Raw genomic sequence first — 19,776 nt, forward strand, 5'->3', positions numbered from 1 at the left:
TTTGCTCACACTCATTAGCGAAGCCTTACAGCTAAAGTCCTCAGCCAAAAGAGCCCTGAGTGGAATAGGGGTGGGACAGACCCAGGCCTTCCCTGTGCTCCAATTGCTCAGTACAAAACTCCACAGCCTCAGTTTGCAGATGGCCGAGGCCCCGCCCCCTTCCTCACTGATTGGCTGGCTCATGTTCTGGGGGCGGGGCGTTTGCGGGTACTTAGGCTGGGGAAACCCCTGCAGAAGCAGTCCCCTACCTGAACTATGGGCATCCTACTATTGCCTCTGGTGTCTGTGCTGGTGGCGGGAGTGCTGGGTGGCTCCGGATGGGCTCCTGCACCCTCGGTTCGCCCGTCCTGCCTATTTCCTTTCTCTTTTGGTTGTTATTGGTCACACCTGGCGCTTGGGCCGCAGGCTACGAGGTGAGCTGGGGCCTGAGAGCGGAAATGTACTTGGGCTAGAGTTGAAGCAGAGGTGTGGGTGGCACTGATCTATAGGTGATTGCTGCTGATCTGATGGTGTGGTCTAAGTGCGTGCATTGGGTCTCTGGAAAGGCCTGGCGTGCGTCTGAGAACAGGGCTGCATGTGATTGTATCCACTTCCTGTGACTCCAGCTGGCGTGCTAGGACTTTGCATGCACTTAAATGTGGTTAATCGGGTGACGGATGAGCAGTCACTTGAGACAGGGCTCTAAGCTTTGCACAGGTTGTGCTTGCTATGGTTCCACTTGCATGGACTCGCTTTTTGGCGACAGTGCATTCCCCAAAGCCCTGCTTGGGGCAGCTCTGCTGGAAAGCCTGCCTTGCAAATTCTGAGTTATGTGAGCTGGGCCGCTCATCCCCAGCTTCATCTCCCTTCAGGTTGCCTGGAGTCCCAGTTTGGCCTCTCAGCTTCCTGGCTCTGGGTTCAAGTCACCTCTCTACACCATGCCTCGGTGTGGTGTCCCAGTCTGTCAACTAGAGCTAATATTGCCCCACATCTCAGGCTGGTTGCCTGATGTCTGGAATGCTTACTCTCCCAGCTACTACTAAAGTTGTTACTTTATGAAGTCTGCTCTATGGGGTTTGTGCAAAGTGGGAACTGTGTCTATGAGCACAATACTCTGTGTGTCCTCCCCGAGGCAGCCTGGGACAGATTATGTTCTTTGACCTCTCTGTCACTCCAGGCTCAAGACTCGTGCTTGTACCACCTCCCTGCCTGCTTTGTAACGGTGGCCGTCAAGCCTACGGTCTTGAACATGCTAGGCAACGAGTCTACCCAGAGCCCCCAACCTGCTGGCTTCTCAACTCTCGGTACTGACAGGGAATGTGTATGTTCTGGGGTCTCTGTGCAGACATGTCCCACGGTGAAGCCAGGCATGCTCAACGTGCACCTGTTGCCTCATACACATGATGATGTGGGCTGGCTGAAGACAGTGGACCAGTACTATTATGGCAGTGAGTAGAGAGTGGGGGGTCCTTCTAAGTTTTGCAGGGACCTGGACATTGGCGTGAGAATAATGAGTCATCTGGACTCTTGTATCAAGGTATGTCTCCTAGTGGTCCCTCACTGCCTGACCTTCATGTCCACAGGCCTAAATGATATTCAGCATGCGTCTGTTCAGAACATTCTAGACTCGGTAATCTCCTCTCTATGGGAGGATCCCACCCGACGCTTCATCTACGTGGAGATGGCTTTCTTTTCCCGTTGGTGGAAACAGCAGACAAATGCAAAACAGGATATCGTACGGAAACTGGTGCGCCAGGGTGAGCATACCCCAAGAAGTGAAAGGAGGATGCTCAGTCCAGCTTGATCCCTGAGATTATTCATTTATTTATATATTACTATTATTTATTGGGACAGTGTCTTATTACATAGCCCTTCCTGGCCTGCAACTTGATGTGACCATGAGGCTGACCTTGAACTTGTAGAAATTCTCCTGCCTCCCTAATGCTGGAATGAAAGGCCTGGGCAACCAGGCATCTCTGGGATTTTTGTCATATCACAGTGTGTTCACACTGTACCTATAGATCTACCTGCTTAGAATCTCTCTTCATGTGGAGACCTGTGTCTCACAAGGCCCCATCTACAGTGGCTTCCCAGGAAGCCAGTCATGCAGATCTAAGCACACTGACTTGGAAACTCCCCTCCTCTCCAGCTTCAGTAACAGTGTGGTCTGTTTTCCGAGCCTTGCCCATGATGGCCCTGTTCCTAACAGATACTCTTTCCCCTTGCATTCCTTGCACAGGGCGTCTGGAGTTTGTCAACGGTGGCTGGGTGATGAATGATGAGGGAGCCACCCACTATGGTGCTATTGTGGACCAGATGACACTTGGGCTACGCTTCCTGCAAGACACGTTCGGTAGCAATGGCCGTCCACGTGTAGCCTGGCATATTGACCCTTTCGGCCACTCTCGAGAACAGGCCTCTCTGTTTGCCCAGGTGCCAGACACCCTATTTTCTTTTGGACCTGCCCCTTAGCCTAACTCCAACTGTTCGTTTAGCTGTTCAAACCCTGCCCTTCTCTGGCAATTTCGGGGACTAGACCCCACCTGGCTTGCTGAGACCCCACCTCTTGGGTGAATTTGACTCCTGTGAGTTGAGTTCGAGCACTGGTCTGTGTCCTAGGGCACCACAGGTTTAAACTGCTTTGCCTCTCTCTCCAGCTGGTTTGGTCCCTTCCCTTGACCCGGCTGTATTAGAATTTGGACTCCACCAGCCTGCTAGGGTTGAGGCTACCACTGAACATGGCCAGTGTCGCTACCCTGCTTTAAAACTAGCTTCATGTCTGTGCTGACCTATCCCCACCTCAGACTGCAGAGTAGAAAAGCCTCCTTTTTGCTTTGACATAACCAGGGAGGTGGAAGGGGGTTGTCTTTAAAGCTGCCTCTTCTTTGCTGACCCTTCTCAAGCTTAGAAGTACACATCCAAGCTCTGTGGGACCCATGCCTGTAATATCAGCACTTGGGGGGCTGGTACAGGAGGACAGTGAGCTTGAGGTCAGCATGGCCTCAGACTGAGACCCTGTCTCAAAGAAAATCTAGCTTTATTAATTTAAATAATTAGTTTTATTATTTAATATATATGGGTGTTTTGACATGCCATGTATAATTTTATACACACACACACACACACACACACACACACACACACGAGTGTTTTGCCTGCATGTATGTCTGTGCACCATGCATGTGCAGTGTCTACAGAGGAGGGCTGTAGGGTTGTAGGATCTCCTGGAACTGGAGTAATGGATGGTTGTGAGCCGCCATATAGATGCTGGGTATTGAACCCTGGTCTTCTGGAAGAGCAGATAGAACTCTTAACCACTGAGTCATCTTTCCAGCCCTGGCAAAACCTAGTTTTAGTTGAACACTTCCTCTGTGCTCTTTCCCAACTGGGCAAGAAGGACTGCACTCATTCACTCCATCCCTTCTTCTGCACTCCAGATGGGTTTTGATGGCTTCTTCCTTGGGCGCATTGACTATCAAGATAAATTTTTCGGAAGAAGGAACTGAAGATGGAGGAGGTGTGGAGGGCCAGTGCCAGCTTGAAGCCCCCAATTGCTGACCTCTTTACTGGTGAGGAGGTGGGAGGGTAGGGGAGTCACACAAGACCTCAAGCTAGAAGGGTCCAGGTGTGATTTTGTGATAAGCTGTGATTACCCTAGAATTTTTAATGATTTTTTTTTTTTGAGCTGGGCTCTGTGTGTTCTTTTTGTACTAGCCATTTCTAATTCAGAACTCTATTCTGGGTGGGACATGGCAGGCTCTGACCCCAGGGCAGATCTGGGTGCTGAGTCCAATTTGGTTTACAGGTGTGCTCCCCAATACTTACGATCCTCCGGATAACCTGTGCTGGGATGTGCTATGTGGCAACTCTCCCATAATGGAGGATCCCCGAAGTCCTCAGTACAATGCAGATACTTTGGTCAGGTACTTCCTGCAGCTGGCCTCTTTACAGGTAACACAGATATCTAGACCATGGGTCATAGCATGCAGGCACAGGCACCTAACCTTTCCCAAAGCCCAAGGGAATGCCTTCGAGGGATTTCCCTTTGGGATTTATTCTTCATTAGAAGGATACACAAGGAGCTGGAGAGATAGCTCAGTACTTAAGAGCACTTGCTGCTCAATTATGAGGACCAGAGTTCAGATCCCAGCACCCACATTATAAGCCAGTCATCCTGACTGCAAATTCCTGTATGGGAGTTGTTTGGAGCCCTAGCTCCAAGGGGTGTAGAGACAGAAGGATCACTGGGGCTTCTGAATTTCAGCCTAGCAAAGAAAATGCAAGTTCCAGGTTCAGGGAGAGACTCTGCCTCAAAGGAGTAGGTGGAGAATGGTAGGGGGACATCTGACATTCTCTTCTGATTTGTGCAGGTGGATGGAGGCAAATGCATCCCTCACAAACATGTGTAAACACACACACACACACACACACACACACACACCTTATTTAAAAAAGAAAACCAGCTGTGGGCCAGCTGTGGTTGTGCACACCTTAATCCCAGTACTGGGGGTAGGCAGAGGCAGTCAGATCTCTGTGAGCTCGAAGCCTAGGACTACACGGGGAGACCCTGTCTCCAAACAAAACAAGTAAATGAACCAAAGAAGTGGACCAGTGAGATGGCTCAGTGGATAAAGGTGCTTGCTGCCAAGCTTGACCCCGAGTTCATTTCCAGAATCCACTTGGTGGAAGTGACTCCTGTACATTGTCCTTCAGTCTCCAAGCTGGTGCTGTAATGTGTACACCATATCATATGTCCCTCACTGAATAAATAAACATGAAGTAGGAAGAGGAGGATGATGATGATGATGAGGAGGAGGAGGATGCATGAGAGAGTATGGCTCAGTGCCCTGTAGCCTCATCTGAGTAGTGGACCCTAGAGTCCCTCAGCAACTATTGGCTGTTTTTGTTGTTATTTTCAGATACGGTCTCCTGTAGCCCAAGCTGGCCTTGAACTTGCTGTGTAGGTGAGGATGGCTTTGAGCTTCTGATCCTCCTGCCACATTTCCTGAGTGCTGAGAACATAGATGCGCACCACCATGTCTGATTTCTGCAGTGCTGGAGATGAAACCCTCTAGTCAAACACTCTACAGACTGAGCCACATCCCCAGCCCCTCACTGGTTATTTTTGTGTTTCCCTCTGCTTCTACATGCCACAGTCCCCATGTATTCTGGAGTGTGGGTTTTGTTTTGTTTTGGTACTGGGGATCCAACCTGGGGTCTTGAGCATGCTGTTCTAGTACTTTCACATTGAACTGCACCCCTGAGACCCCAGGTTTTCTTTTGCACACTTAGGTATAGGGACAGTCCAGGACATCCTGGCCTGAGGATTGCTTTCTCATCTATAGCAACAGTATTACCGAACCAACCACACTGTGATGACCATGGGTTCAGACTTCCATTATGAGGATGCCAACATGTGGTTCAAGAACATGGACAAGCTTATCCGCCTGGTCAATGAGCAGGTCAGTGTGCCTCTGTGTGTGTGTTAACCAGCTTTCTTTCACTGCAATCAAATGCCTGAAATAGTCAAGTGATAAAGGAAAAAGAGCCAGGCATAGTGGTACACTCCAGTACTAGAACCGCTGAGGATTGCTTTGAGTTGGAGGCCAGCCTGGGACACACACACACACACAACACACACACACACACACACATACATACACACACACATACACACACATACAACACACATATACACACACACATACACACACACACACACATACACACACATACACACACATACACACACACAACATACACACACACACACACACACACACACACACACACACACACACACGAGACCCTGTTTCAGAAACAAAATCATACACAAAACTAAAATAGAAAAAGTTATTTTAGTTTTAGTTTTCCTTTTTCTTTTTCTTTGAGACAAGTTTTTCAGTGTAGCCCTGGCTGTACTGGAACTCACTCTGTAGACCAGGCCAGCCTCAAACTCATAGTTATCTGCCTGCCTCTGGCTCTTGAGTGCTGGGACTAAAGGCGTGCACTACCACGCCCAACATAGTTTTAGTTTTCTTCTTTTTTAAAAATTTTAAAAAATGTACATGCATTGATTTTTGACCTGCATGTCTTTGTGAGGGAGTCTGATCCACTGGAACTTGAGTTACAGATAGTTGTGAGCTGCCATGTGGGTGCTGGGAATTGAACCCAAGTCCTCTGGAAGTGCTCTTAACCACTGGGCAATCTCTCCAGCTCCCTAGTTTTAGTTTTCTAAAATTGTGTGCAGGTGCACATGACCATGTTTGTTCTTGGAAGCCAGGGGAAGATGTTTAGTGTCCTGCTTTATTGGTCTCTGTCTCATCCCCTGGGAATTGAACCTGGAGCCAGGCTGGCAGTCAGCCAACCTGCACTGTACTTGTATCTGGCCCCTCTAGTGCTGGAGTACAGGCTCATTGGTGGCTCTTCCTAGTTTTGTCTGTGAGGTCTGCAGATTGAATCGGGCCATCACACTTATATGCAGGCGTTCTTACCTGCTGAGTCATTTCCCAGCCACTTTAGGTTTTTTGAGACAAACTTTCCTGTAGATTTGGTTGGGCCTCAAACTAATTGTATAGCTGAGGATAACCTTGAACTAATCTTCCTGCCTCTACCTGCCAAGTGCTGGGATTAAAGGTGCACGCCACCATGATCAGCCTCGTTATTTCTGCTTCTCTGTTCCTAGTTTTTCTTTTCTCCTCTTCCTGTCCACCCCAGCCCACTTCTCTTCTACATGGTCCTTTTCCTGTTCCTCCTGTTTCTTCTTTTAAGAAAGTTTAGTTATTTTATGTGTATGGTATTTTGTGTGCATATGTATCTGTGTCCCTTGTACATGTCTGGTACAGAGGCCAGAAGAGGCCATTGGATTCCCTGAACTGGAGTTCCAGATAATTGTAAGCTGCCGTGTGCTGTTGGGAATTGGATTTGGGTTCTCTGGAACAGCAGCTGGTGGCCTTAACCACTGAGCCACTTCTTCTTCTCTGTCAAGAGACAGAAAAAAAGTCTCACTGTATATCCCTGGTTGATCTTGAAGTCACAGAGATCCACCTGCCTGTACCCTTGAGTGCTGGAGTTAAAGTCCCACCTGCTCCTCCTTCTCCTCCTCTTCCTCCTCTTCCTCCTCTTCCTCTTCATCCTCTTCCTCCTCTTCGTCCTATTCGTCCTCCTCTTGTTCCTGTTGGATTCATGTATGAGTTTCATATATGCTTGGCAAGGGCTTCACACTCCAGCTCCCTCTTCCAGTTTTAAAGACCCTTGTGATTATTCTGGGTGTCCCAGGTAATCTCTAGTTTAAGCTCAGATGACAGAAATTCCAATTTCCTTAAAATTAAAAAAAATATATATCATTTTATAGTCAGGCATGGTGGCATATGCTTTTCTTCTTAGCACTTGGGAGCAGAGACAAGTGGATCTGTCTTTTGGTAGTCTGACAATGCTAAAAAAATAATTTTTACTCTATAATGGCATACTTAATTTTCCCATAATTAATTAGTTAATTAATTAATTGTTTTTGAGACAGGATCTCCTGCAGCCCAGGCTGGCCTCTGCTTGCTGTGTAGCTGAGAATGACTTTGAACTTTTGCTAGGCCTGTCCCTCTGGAGGGTTAGGGTTACAGGTGTCCTGGGGGTTAAACTCGGCTTTGTAGGAGCTAGGCAAGCACCGTACCAACTGAGCTACACATGCCCAGCCTCTCCCTGTTGGAATTATTTAAAAAGTTTTGTAAACCAGCTAGGTGCAGCTGTCCATGGTTGTTGTCCCAGCTACCAGGGAGGCTGAGGCAAGAGGGTCACTTGAACTAAAAAATTCAAGGTCAGCCAGGGCAGCTGGATAACATGGGGAGATTGCCTCAAACAAAACAAATGAAAAAGAAGAAAAATTGTGTAAAATTATAGGATTATCCCTGAAATCTTTTAAGAGTGATGGACAGTGTTTGGTCTTGGCCAAGACATATGCCCACATTTGACTACTGTTTTGTACTCAGAAAGGTATTTAGGGGCTGGAGAGATGGCTCAGAGGCTAAGAGCATTGGCTGCCCTTCCAGAGGACCCATATGGTGGCTCACAGGCATCTGCAATTCCAGTCACAGGAACTTCAGACTTTCAAGGGCACCAGGCATGCAGGTGGCATCTGAACACACATGCAGTCACAACATATAAACATTAAATAAAGAAATAAAAAGAACAACAACTGTGGGAGCTCATTTTCAGGTTCCTGGTGGCTTTACCCAGCAGGACCCCATAGAGGATGTTTAGGACCACGGGCCTGAGTGCAGGTGTCTGAGATGGTCTGCACTTGGCTGTGCTGGGGGCGGGTGTCTTTTGCTCCACCCCTTGGTGTCTCTATAAATACCCTGGGGCAGAGACAGTCAGGGCCCATTGGAATAGGTTCCAGGCCCTCTCAAGTCTATCCTTTATTTTCTACCTGTTTATCTCCACAATCTAAATCCTTCTATCTAATATTTCCCTCTGCTCTCACTCAAGAAGACTCTGGGGAGCTATGGGGTTGGTGGGTAAAGGCCCCGCAAACAACAATAAAAAAATGTAGAGAACTCAACCTATTGGATGCCTGTGGGCCCCGGGAAGGTACAGATCCTGAGGCTCACACATGCCTTTCCCCAGCAGCAGGCAGAGGGGAGCAAGGTCCATGTTCTCTACTCCACCCCTACGTGTTACCTCTGGGAGCTGAACAAGGCCAATCTAACCTGGTATTTGGGGCAGGGGACTGGGGAGCTTGGGGTGGGGTTGGCGTGCTCCATGGGCCGTGACTGCTCTCAATGCCCTTGTGCAGGTCTGTGAAGGAGGATGACTTCTTTCCTTATGCTGACGGCCCCCACATGTTCTGGACGGGCTATTTTTCTAGCAGACCGGCCCTCAAACGCTATGAGCGTGTTGGCTACAACTTCCTGCAGGTGAGTGAGCATGTGGAGATCCAGGAGGCCCAGAGAAGCTGCTGCCTAATATAGCCCTTTCTCCTCAGGTGTGCAACCAGCTGGAGGCACTGGCCGGTCCCGCAGCCAACGTGGGACCCTATGGCACAGGAGACAGTGCACCCCTTAGTGAGTGTCATCTGTGGACCGTGGAATTGAATGGGGTGAGAGAGAAGGGTTGAAGCTAGAAACCAAAACCATCGCTAGGGCACTTTACATTTGGTGGTGCTGGGGATCGAACCCTGGACCTCTTGAATGCCAGACAGCACTGTTTCACCGAGCGCTGAGCTACATCTCTAGACTTTGAGATTCTTTCTTTTAAATTTATTTTTATGTGTTTCTCCTGCATGTGTATTAGTGTACCACATGCATATCTGGTGACTTGGAGGCCGGAAGGAGTGTCACATTCCCTAGAGCTGAAGTCATAGACAGCTTCTATAGACATATAGACACATATGATATTGGGGTCAAACCCCGGTCCTTTGAAAGGTCAGCCAGTGCTCTTAGCCAGCGGGCCATGGATGGCTCCAGCCTTCCAGACCATTCTTAAATCTCCTAAGAACGCTGTACACCTGCACCCGACCTTTTGTGTGTGGTACTTGGTGGTGGGGCTGACTTCTGTGGGAGACGGCATCTGACTGATGTTCTGTTGGCAGAGGAGGCGATGGCTGTGCTCCAGCACCACGACGCGGTCACTGGTACTGCACGGCAGAACGTTGTAAATGACTATGCAAGGCAGCTGGCAGCAGGCTGGAGACCCTGCGAGGTGTGAGGGGCAGGACCTTGAAGGAACCTGGGTGATGGGCGGGCCCCAGAGTACTCTTAGAGGTGGGGTTTTGGGAGGAGGAGGGGGCCGTGCTTGGGAGAGAAGGGGTGGAGCTTACAGGAAATGGGGCTGGGGCTAGGCAGGAGAGACTGGGTCTTGGTAAGGGCACGACCAGGCTTCCTGGGGTGCAGACCTTGGGTGCAGGTCTTTTGGTGATCCTCACCAGGTTTTGGTGAGCAACGCTCTGGCGCGGCTCAGCTACTACAAACAGAACTTCTCATTCTGCCGCGAGCTCAACATCAGCATCTGCCCAGTCAGCCAGAACTCGGAGCAAGTGAGTAGGGCTGGGAGGCAGGTGGGACAGAGGGAGCTCCAGAAGGTGAAGCCTGCAGTGAAGGGGACGGAGCGGTTGCATAAGTTATGTTTGGAGGGCCATTTTGGAGACAGGGAAGCTGGGACAAGATAGTTCATCACAAGGGGCATGGCTTGTCCTGGAAGGCCAGGACTGTGTGGGAAGATACTCCACTAGATGGGTTCCGAGGCCTGTTGTGACTCTGCCCTTCCTGCCATAGTTCCAGGTAACTGTTTACAACCCCCTGGGCCGGAAGGTGCATCAGATGGTCCGACTGCCAGTCAGTGAAGGCATGTTCTTTGTGAAGGACCCTAATGGAAAGACTGTGCCCAGTAATGTGAGCTTGCACAATGAACACCCCCTCTTCCTAATGCATTTCCCCAGATCTTGTAATATCTCCGTGAGTTTCTTCCTCTTCTGTGTCTCTCACCTCTGTCTTAATATATGAGGAACATCTCCCTCCCACAAGTGATAGCCCTTCTAAAAATCCCCCTTGGAATTTGCCCTCCCTTTCTGACCCCCTCCTCTTTCTTCCTTCCAACAGGCTTTCACTGTATAGCCCAGGCTAGCCTCCAACTTGTGATCTTCCTGCCTTAACCTCTTAGATGTTAGGATTGAGGGTTTGAGTCACCTCACTGTTTCCCCAGCAGACTTTCTGTTTATGGACAGCCTCTTCACTCCAGGAGGTCTCCTTTCCTGAACCTCTCAGCCCCTTCCTGTCTCTCTCTGCTTTCTATTTCCTCCCAGGCTCCTAGTCTCTCTTTGTATATACCTCCACCCTCCTCCCCTTCTTTCCTCCCTCCTTCCTCTTCTCCCTTTCCTTCCTATTCTTCTGCAGTGAACTAGGTATAGAATGTGCTAGGCAAATGCTGTTCTTCCTCTCCCTGTCACGCCTAGGCTTCTTCTTCTGTCTATTCCTTACCCTCTGAGGTTGATGCTTGCACCCATGACTGGCTTTAGAAGTGTCTTCTTGACTCTTGACTAGCATCCTCTCTCACTCAAGGTGGTGATGCTTCCCAGCTCCTACAGTAAGAAGTACCGATGGGAGCTGGTGTTCTCAGCCTCAGTGCCTGCCCTGGGCTTCAGCATCTACTCTGTGGTCAAGGTGACTGTCCATAAACCCCAGGCCCAGAGCTTTCAGGCCAGCCCCAGGAAACCCAGGTCCTATGTCTTGGCCATTGAAAATGAGGTGAGACTCTATTTGAATCTCCTTCCTTGCCTCTGTGACAAATTTCAAGAGTTATAAAAACTGCTTGGATTCTGGGTCCTTGGGTTCGGGGTCAGTCTTGGTTTACACTCGTCTCTCCTGATTGTGTGTTCTTTAGTGAGGAAAGTGACCTTTGGGCCTCACTTTCCTTTCTGGACCAGTTGTGCAAACCTAGTGTAACCATGAGATTAATAGAGCTATGTCAGGGCCCATGGCAGGTAGGTGTTCAGGGGACATGGAAGGTGATGTGTGATATTTTGTTTGTGTTCTGACAAATAAAGCTTGCCTGGAGATCAGAGGGCAGAGCTAGCCACTAGTTAACCATAGAGGCCAGGCAGTGATGGCACACACTTATCCCAGCACTCTGGAGGAGGAAGCAGGAAGATCAGGAGTTCAAGGGCACCCTGGGCTACACAAGGTTGAATCAGTCTAAAGAGAAACAGAGCCAGACAGTGGTGGTGCAAGTTTTTAATCCCAGCACTAGAGGGGTGGAGACAGGAATATAAGGTGGGTGGAGACAGGATCTTGCCCCCATTCAGTCTGAGGATTTGCAGAGGTAAGAAGTTTGTGGGAATGACTGCTGTTCTGCTTCTCTGATATTTCAGCTTTCACTCTCAATATGTGACTCCAGGTTTTTATTATAAGACTAATTAGGATCGTGCTTCAGGAAGGCTTCTTTGATAAGGAGACTGCTGAAGGCTCAGACTGTACCTCAGTGACAGACACTTGCCTAGCATCTGTGAAGCCCTGGGCTCCATCCCAGCACCTCAGAAACAGTTATAAATGAAGAGCTAGTATCTTAGAGTCTTTACTGCTGAGATGAAATACCATGCCCAAAACCAGTTGGGAGGAAAGGGTTTATTTTGCTTACACTTCCAGGTAACAGTCCATCAGTGAAGGACGTCAGGACAGGAACCCTGGAGGCAGGAGCTGATGCAGAGGCCATGGAGGAGTGCTGCTTACTGGCTTGCTCCTCATGGCTTGCTCAGCCTGCTTTATTATAGCATCCAGGACCGCAAGCCAGAAGTGTCTCCACCTACCATGGGCTGGGCCTAGTCCCATCATTCACTAATTTAGAAAATGTTCTACAGGCTTGCTGTTATATCTTATAGAGTTATTTTCTCAGTTGAGGTTCCCCCTTCTCAGATGACCCAAGCTTGGTGTCAGGGTGACATAAAACTGCCCAGCACAGCTGGAGCAATGGCTCACCAGGGTAAGAGCGTGCACTGTTCTTGTGGAGAACCCAAGTTGTTCCCAGCACCCAAGTCTAGCAGCTCATAACCAACTGCCTGGAAGTCCAGGTCTAGGGGGACACAATGCCTCTGGCCTTGTAGACACCTGCAACCATGTCCACACACCCATCTATACACATAATTAAAAAAATAATCATAATTACTGTAACTTCAGGTCTAGGGGGACACAGTGCCTCTGGCCTTGTAGGCATCTGCTGTCATGTCCACACACCCACCTATACACATAATTAAAAAAATAATCATAATTACTGTAACTTCAGGTCTAGGGGGACACAGTGCCTCTGGCCTTGTAGGCACCTGCAACCATGTCCACACACCCACCTATACACATAATTAAAATAATAATCATAATAATAATTACTGTAACTCCAGGTCTAGGGGGACACAATTCCTCTGGCCTCATAGGCACCTGCAATCATGTCCATATACCCACCTATATACATAATTAAAATAATAATAATTAATCTTTAAAAAAATATCCTGGGCAGTTGTAGTGGTTAATGCCTTTAATCTTAGCACTTGAGAGGCAGAGGCAGAGGCAGGTGGATCTCTGTGAGTTCAAGGTCAATCTGGTCTACAGAGTGAGTTACAGGACAGCCAGAGCCACATAGTGAGACCCTGTCCCCAAACCAAAACCAACCACCAACAAAAAAAAAAACCCAACCCAACCCCCAAACCCCAAAAACCTAAAACACAGGTAAGTGGAATAAAGAAAAGCAGATTGTCCCCAGACCTGGCATATTTGCTTTGTGGGCTCCTTCTTTCATAAAATATACTAAAAGTTGTATCAGGATGGTGTGGACCTTGATGTGGTTCTGTGTGTCTGTAGTCCTGATACTTTGTGGGCACAGTTAGGATTGGTGGGGCTTGCTGGCCAGCCAGTGTTGTTGAGTTGGTGAACTCCAGATTTAGTGAGAAGCTCTGTCTCAAAAAACAAAGTGAACAGCCTAGTCTACGTAGTGAGTTGAGGCTAGCCAGAGGCACATAGTGAAAAACCTCGTTCAAACAAAAATAAAAGGGGCTGGAGAGATGGCTCAGTGGTTGAGAGCACCAGCTGCTCTTCCAGAGGTCCTGGGTTCAGTTCTCAGCACCCACCTGACAGCTCACAACTGTCTGTAATTCCAGTTCCAGGGGATCTGACACCCCCACAACAGTGCATATAAAATAAAAATAAATAGATCATTGAAAAAGATTAAAAAAATAAAAATTATGGTAGAGAACCATTGACACCCAGCCAGCTTCAGCCCCTTGCCTTCATATGAATGCATCATATGCATCATATGAATGTACACACACAAACATGTACACAGGCAGACATAGCACACAAAAAGTCATGATGATGCTTCTGTGAAGATAAGTAATGTCCATGCAAGTCTCATGACATGTTCATTGTTACTATCAACTTTTCTTTAGATTTTAAAGGAAATGGAAACATTCTTCAATTTTTGGGGACAGGGTTTCATAGAGCCCAGACGGGCCTTGAACTTGATACATAGCTCAAAATAACATTGTACTCCTAATCTTCTGCCTCCACTTCCTGAGTGCTGGATTATAGGCATGTAGCACTGTCATTTATATGGTGCCCAGGGCAAGCACTCTGCCAACTGAGCTATGATCACTATTACAATATAAAAATATTTCTGTGAGCCACTGAAGAAAGCCTTATGGGTTCTGGCATTGGGCTCATGGGTCAGATGATTCACTGGTCAAGCTCTGGAGGTGAGGACTGGGGTCAATTTCGAATACAATAGTTGGCTCTGCTGCTGTGGGGTGTACAGACTGGATCAGTATAGAATTGAGGGTCTCTGCAAAGGGCTGAGTTAGTCCTAGAGGACCATGGTGTGTAGAGAAGTGGCCAGAGGTTAAAGTTGACGGGAGCAGTGGCTACAATAGTGTTTGCTTATTGGATCAGGCACAACAGTGGGCGAGATGAAGGAAGTGATTCCAGGGAGGGCTGGAGCTTTCGCTGCCGAGGAGAACCTTGTTCACATGTGTGCTCCATTTCCCACCCAGTACATCCGGGCTACATTTGACTCTGAAACGGGGTTGTTGATGAAGATTGAAAACATGGAACAGAATATCTCACTCCCTGTGAGCCAAGGCTTCTTTTGGTGAGGAAGGGCTGCTATGTCAGGGCTGGTTGGTGCACAGAGCTGGGGCGGGTGAGAGCTGAGGCCCCTCCTTGATGCTCATTTTCTCCGGTCCCAGGTACAAAGCCAGCACTGGTGATGAGAAGAGCGCTCAGGCCTCTGGTGCCTACATCTTCAGACCCAGCCATCTTGAGCCACTGCCTGTAAGCCGCTGGGCTCGGATCCATCAGGTGAAGGTCTGTAGCCAGAAACTATGAGTGGGTTTGGGGTAGGGGTGGGAATGTGGAATCTGGGAACAGGATGTGCCACATGTAGGGTATGGTGGAAACTATTTCATCTTATTTTTTTAAATATTTGTGTGTGTGTGTGTGTGTGTGTGTGTGTGTGTGTGTGTGTGTGTTTCTGTGTGCACATGTGTGGAGGTTAGAGGACAATTTCTGGGAGTTTACCACATGGGTCCCTAGAATAGAATGTGGTTCATTGGCTTGGCAGCAAGCATCTGTACCTGCTGAACCATCTCTCTGCTCCCCAAGGAAGGTTTTCCTGTGTAGCCCAGCCTGGCCTCAAAGCTCTTGATCTTGCCTCAGCCTCTGGCATGCTAGGATTGCAGAAGTGTGTCACGATGCCTGGCTTTACTTCTTTACATATGGAGTAGTGGCCCAGGCTTCACTGCTGACGGAGAAAACCTGCTTCTATAAAGATCTCTGTCAACATGTTCACGTCCATCCCTCGCTTTGGAAATTGGAGGTGAAGGGGGTGGCAACATATAATTGCTTAGAGTTCACCAAGGTCTATAAAGTGAGTTTATGTCTTGGAATGTAGTTTAGATCACGTGCATATGAGTAAAGGCCTGAGTTCTAGCTCCATACCACCATGACAGGGAGGGGCTGTGATAAGAGCACAAGTGTGGCTGAGTCAGGAGGGTCTCAGGTTCAAGGCCAGGCTAGGCTATGTAATGGGACTTTCTCTCTCTCTCTCTCTACACACACACACACACACACACACACACACACACACACACTTGCAACAAAAACATGCTTGCAACAAAAGCATTTGTATGTGGGTATATATTTGATAATTCACTCTTAATTTTTCTTGAGAGTCTCAAGTGGCCCTTAATGATTTTCTGATGTTTCCTTCTGGGGTGGGAAAGGAGTAGATGCAGACTTCTTAGGCTCATATTTGATGTGATTCCCCTTTAAGCAAATGTCTACATACCTATATTAAAATATGGTTTAGAGGCCAGGTGGTGGTGGCGCATACCTTTAATCCCAGTGCGCAGGAGGCAGAGGCAGGCAGGTCTCCAAATTCGAGGACAGCCTGGTCTCTAGAGTGAGCCCAAGGATATCAAGGGATACACAGAGAAACTCTGTCTCAAAAACAAACAAACAAAAAAGATTCTTTCCTTCTGGGCCATGCATGGTGGTACATGCCTTTGATCCCAGCCCTGAGAGGCAGAGGTAGGTGGATCTCTGTGAGTTTGAGGTCAGCCTGGTATGCATACTGAGGCCCTATCTCAAAACAACAACAACAACAATAGAAACATTCTTCTAACAGAATGTCTGGCTGGACATCCAGGGAGGTGGAGGTCTCACATTTGCCAACATTTCTTCTGTCTGGTTCTTGTCCCTCTTTAATGTTCAACTTCCCCTCATGGTCCAAACAGACACTCAGGCTCCCGCCAACACATCTGTATTTGAGCCAGAGAGAGGGAAAGGGTCATTCACTGTTCGTACTACCTTGATCAACATTTTCCATGGGGCAGATTGTGGCCACACAGGTCCTGATAGCACAAAGACGACTAGACATGCAAAGCTGGAATCCTGTTCTAAGGAGGGAAGATGGGGCAATAGTGGATAGCAAGTATATGTGGATTCAGTCAAGGGCTGTGTGGCCTGTTGGGCATGGTAACACATCTGTAATTCCAGCACTGGGGAGATAGAGGCAGCAGGATCAGGTTCAGGGCCAGTTTTCAGTTTTGACTCCTGCAGAGTTTGAGGTTAGCCTGAAGTACTTGAGACTATGTCGGAATGAAAAAAAAAAAAAAAAAAAAGAGGTGAGGTGGCCATGGTCAGGCTCTGGATTCCATCAGCAAGGGGTAGAGGTGGGGGAGTGGGGGTGGGAGGGTGGAGCTGGTGAGAAGGTTCAGAGGGTAAAGGTGCTTTCCACCAAGCCTACCTGTGTTCAATCCCTGAAACCCACATGGTGGAAAGGGAGAACCAGTTCCTTTAAGTTATGCTTTGATCTCCTCATGTATCTCCCACACAATAAAACCAAAGAAGCAGTGAGAACATCATACTGAGTTAGTCTGTGAGGTGGATGTTAGTGGGATACCCCTTTTGGGGATTCTTAGTGATTTGAACGTGGCTCACACCAGCCCTCCAATGTGCCTGTAGACAGCCTTGGTGCAGGAGGTACACCAGAATTTTTCAGCCTGGTGTTCTCAAGTGGTTCGCCTGTACCCAGGACAGCGCCACTTGGAGCTGGAGTGGACGGTGGGACCAATCCCAGTGAGGTAAGTGGCATATTTTCTGGAGTGGGGAGCAGACACAGTGGTGTGTAGGAGACTCACAAGGGTCCTTTTCCATTGAGCGCAGAGATGACTCGGGGAAGGAGGTCATCAGCCGCTTTAACACCCCGATGAAAACGAATGGACAGTTCTACACGGACAGCAACGGCAGGGAAATCCTGAAGAGGAGGTGGGGAAGGGGAGGTGGGGGAGTCTGTGGTGTGCTGGATTTCAGGGCCATGGGGATTTGGTGATAATATGAGGGTGGGATGATGAAGAGGAAGCAGGACTCCAAATCTGACCATATCACACCTTTCTTAGGCGTGATCATCGACCCACTTGGAGATTAAGTCGGACTGAACCGGTGGCTGGAAATTACTATCCTGTCAACACTCGAATCTACATCTCGGTACCTTTCCTGCCACTGCCTCAGACTAGGAAGCACCTCCCAGATACCTGGGGCAGGGTGGGCTCCCACCAGGGACCCACATGCTCAGTCACCCTTACACCTAGGATGGGCACATGCAGCTGACCGTGGTGACCGACCGCTCCCAGGGGGGCAGCAGTCTGAAGGATGGCTCACTGGAGCTCATGGTAAGAGGGGAGCCCCATCCAAGCTGGGTTTCCTCCATAAGGCCCACCCAGACCCAGCCAAGCTTGGAGGCTGTTGTTGGTACCCATGTCCTGCCTGTGGCCTTGGTTCCATCCTCTTCCCTCTCCTCCCTTTGTTGTGCTGGGATTACAGGCCTGCATCACCATGCCTGGCTTTGGAATTGTATTTCTAAGTTCCACTTTCCCTCCTCTTACCCAGTTCCTGCTCAGGCCTTGACTTGTCCTGTGATGATCCTCTTGTTAAGCACTTACTTTCTTTGTCCTGGACTCTTGTTAGTTGGGCCTCACTTCTGCTGGGGTCCCCTACCAGCAGACTCCGATCTTGGTCTTTCGTTTCTGTTGGAACTCCTGCAAGCCTGTACCCAGTTTCTGATTGGGATCACTTGCTCTTTCCTCACTCTTTCCTGGCCACTCCTCGCAGGTGCACAGAAGGCTTTTGGTAGATGATGAGCCGTGGACTTGCAGAGCCCCTCATGGACTCAGGCACCGGGAAGATTGTGAGAGGGCGCCACCTTGTGCTTTTGAGTTCTGTTAGTGATGCAGCGGAAAGGCACCGACTGCTGGTGGAGAAAGAGGTCCTGGCCCCTCAGGTGGTGCTGGCTCAGGGTGATGGCAGTCCCTATTACTCCCAGGCAGCGCCAAGGATGCAGGTGAGCGACAGCGAGAAGAGCAGAAAGGCAGATCCTGAATGACGCCTTCTAAGCCCCTCTTTTCAGGACTGAGTTCACCCTCAGTTTAAGTCTGTCCCCTTAGGAGTGAGCTCCTCCCTGTTGTGAGCAATGTGCTTCAGTATTGAGTTCGGCCTCATCAATGCCCCTTCCCATTCAGCTTCGTTTCCTGCAAGTCAGTGCTGATTGCCAGCCAGGCTCCGACCAATGCCCTTAGCCTTAGCCCCTCTTTCTGCAGTTCTCTGGACTTCGCCAGGACCTACCTCCCAGGTACATCTGCTTACACTGGCCCGCTGGGGGCCAAAGATGGTGCTGCTGCGCTTGGAGCACCAGTTTGCTGTGACAGAAGATTCACGCGGCAACCTGAGCTCCCCTGTAACCTTGAACTTGCAGGTGAGGAGGGTTGAGCTGAGAAGGAGAAGGGATGAGAGAGAGACGGGCAAAAACTGGGTTTTGGGGCTCACCTGGACCCATCTATTCCCTGCAGAACCTGTTCCAGGCCTTCATTATCACCGACCTGCAGGAGACCACATTGGCAGCCAACCAGCCCCTGTCCAGGGCTTCCAGGCTGAAGTGGATAACAAATACTGGTGAAGACCTGGCAGGATTCCTGCCTGGGGCTGGCAGCTGAGGGTGGAGTGTGAGGGTTGTTGGCTAGGAGCCAATGTAGAGCTTGAGGACAGGGCCTTAAGAGTGAGCAGTTCAGTAAACCAGCAATGCGCCTGGAGTTTGGAGCATGGAATTTTAACCCCAGGATGTGTTGAGCTCCATCAGTGTCTAATTCTAGGATGGTGTCCGTCACCTTTGGGATATGAACACTATGGAGTTGGAGGATTTGGGGAATCTTGAGGTTCAGGCATAGGGAAGTGGTTTAAAGGTCTGGATGTGAGGCCCTGGGGCAGAGTTGATTTGTGGGTGTGTATGGCTGTGTCCAGGCCTGAGTTCTCTTCTGCTGATCACCAGGTCCCACCTCCTACCCTGCTCCCTCCAAGTTGGATCCTACCTCAGTCACACTGCAGCCTATGGAAATACGTACCTTCGTGGCCAGGGTTCAATGGCAAGAATTCAGCTAGGCCTGCCAAAAGGAGGGGCAGACCTCTCCCCTTCTCTTGCTGTGACCACTCACAAACACCATTAAAAGGCTTCTACTAAGACTCAGGTCACCCAGTGACTGTGCATTCTTTTTGAGGAGGGATATAGAGTGTCAGATCTAGGGAGGTCAGCTGACCCTCGCTCAGCCCTGACCCCAGGCCCTCCCCATTGGAATCGCCACACCAGCATGTTCTCTCCCTATCTCACTCATCATTTTTTCCCTCTCCTCCCACTCGATCCTTTGTCCACACAGGCCCCCACACAGCTGTCCCAACAAGCACTGAGGATAGACCTGTGCAGGACACCGCATCAGAAAACCAG

At 49.2% G+C, this 19,776-nt stretch overlaps 1 protein-coding gene across 1 annotated transcript; it reads left to right on the forward strand.

Annotated features, from left to right (window-relative positions):
- Window positions 1-259: 259 nt before the first annotated feature.
- On the forward strand, window positions 260-19,521 carry Man2b1 (mannosidase alpha class 2B member 1). The gene is given in 27 exon segments (XM_037206061.1): window positions 260-413; window positions 1,157-1,427; window positions 1,563-1,736; window positions 2,219-2,412; window positions 3,417-3,465; window positions 3,468-3,548; window positions 3,785-3,930; window positions 5,325-5,441; window positions 8,599-8,684; window positions 8,768-8,888; window positions 8,957-9,035; window positions 9,563-9,672; window positions 9,899-10,006; window positions 10,245-10,361; window positions 11,028-11,213; window positions 14,498-14,595; window positions 14,693-14,810; window positions 16,971-17,089; window positions 17,172-17,273; window positions 17,405-17,492; window positions 17,597-17,677; window positions 18,117-18,143; window positions 18,145-18,345; window positions 18,602-18,629; window positions 18,632-18,756; window positions 18,851-18,953; window positions 19,327-19,521. Coding segments are annotated over 27 exon segments (3,135 nt in total). The 5' UTR covers window positions 260-317; the 3' UTR covers window positions 19,437-19,521.
- Window positions 19,522-19,776: the final 255 nt, after the last annotated feature.

Source organism: Peromyscus leucopus, chromosome 5 (assembly GCF_004664715.2).
Source record: "Peromyscus leucopus breed LL Stock chromosome 5, UCI_PerLeu_2.1, whole genome shotgun sequence".
In the NCBI taxonomy this organism is placed as follows: domain Eukaryota; kingdom Metazoa; phylum Chordata; class Mammalia; order Rodentia; family Cricetidae; genus Peromyscus; species Peromyscus leucopus.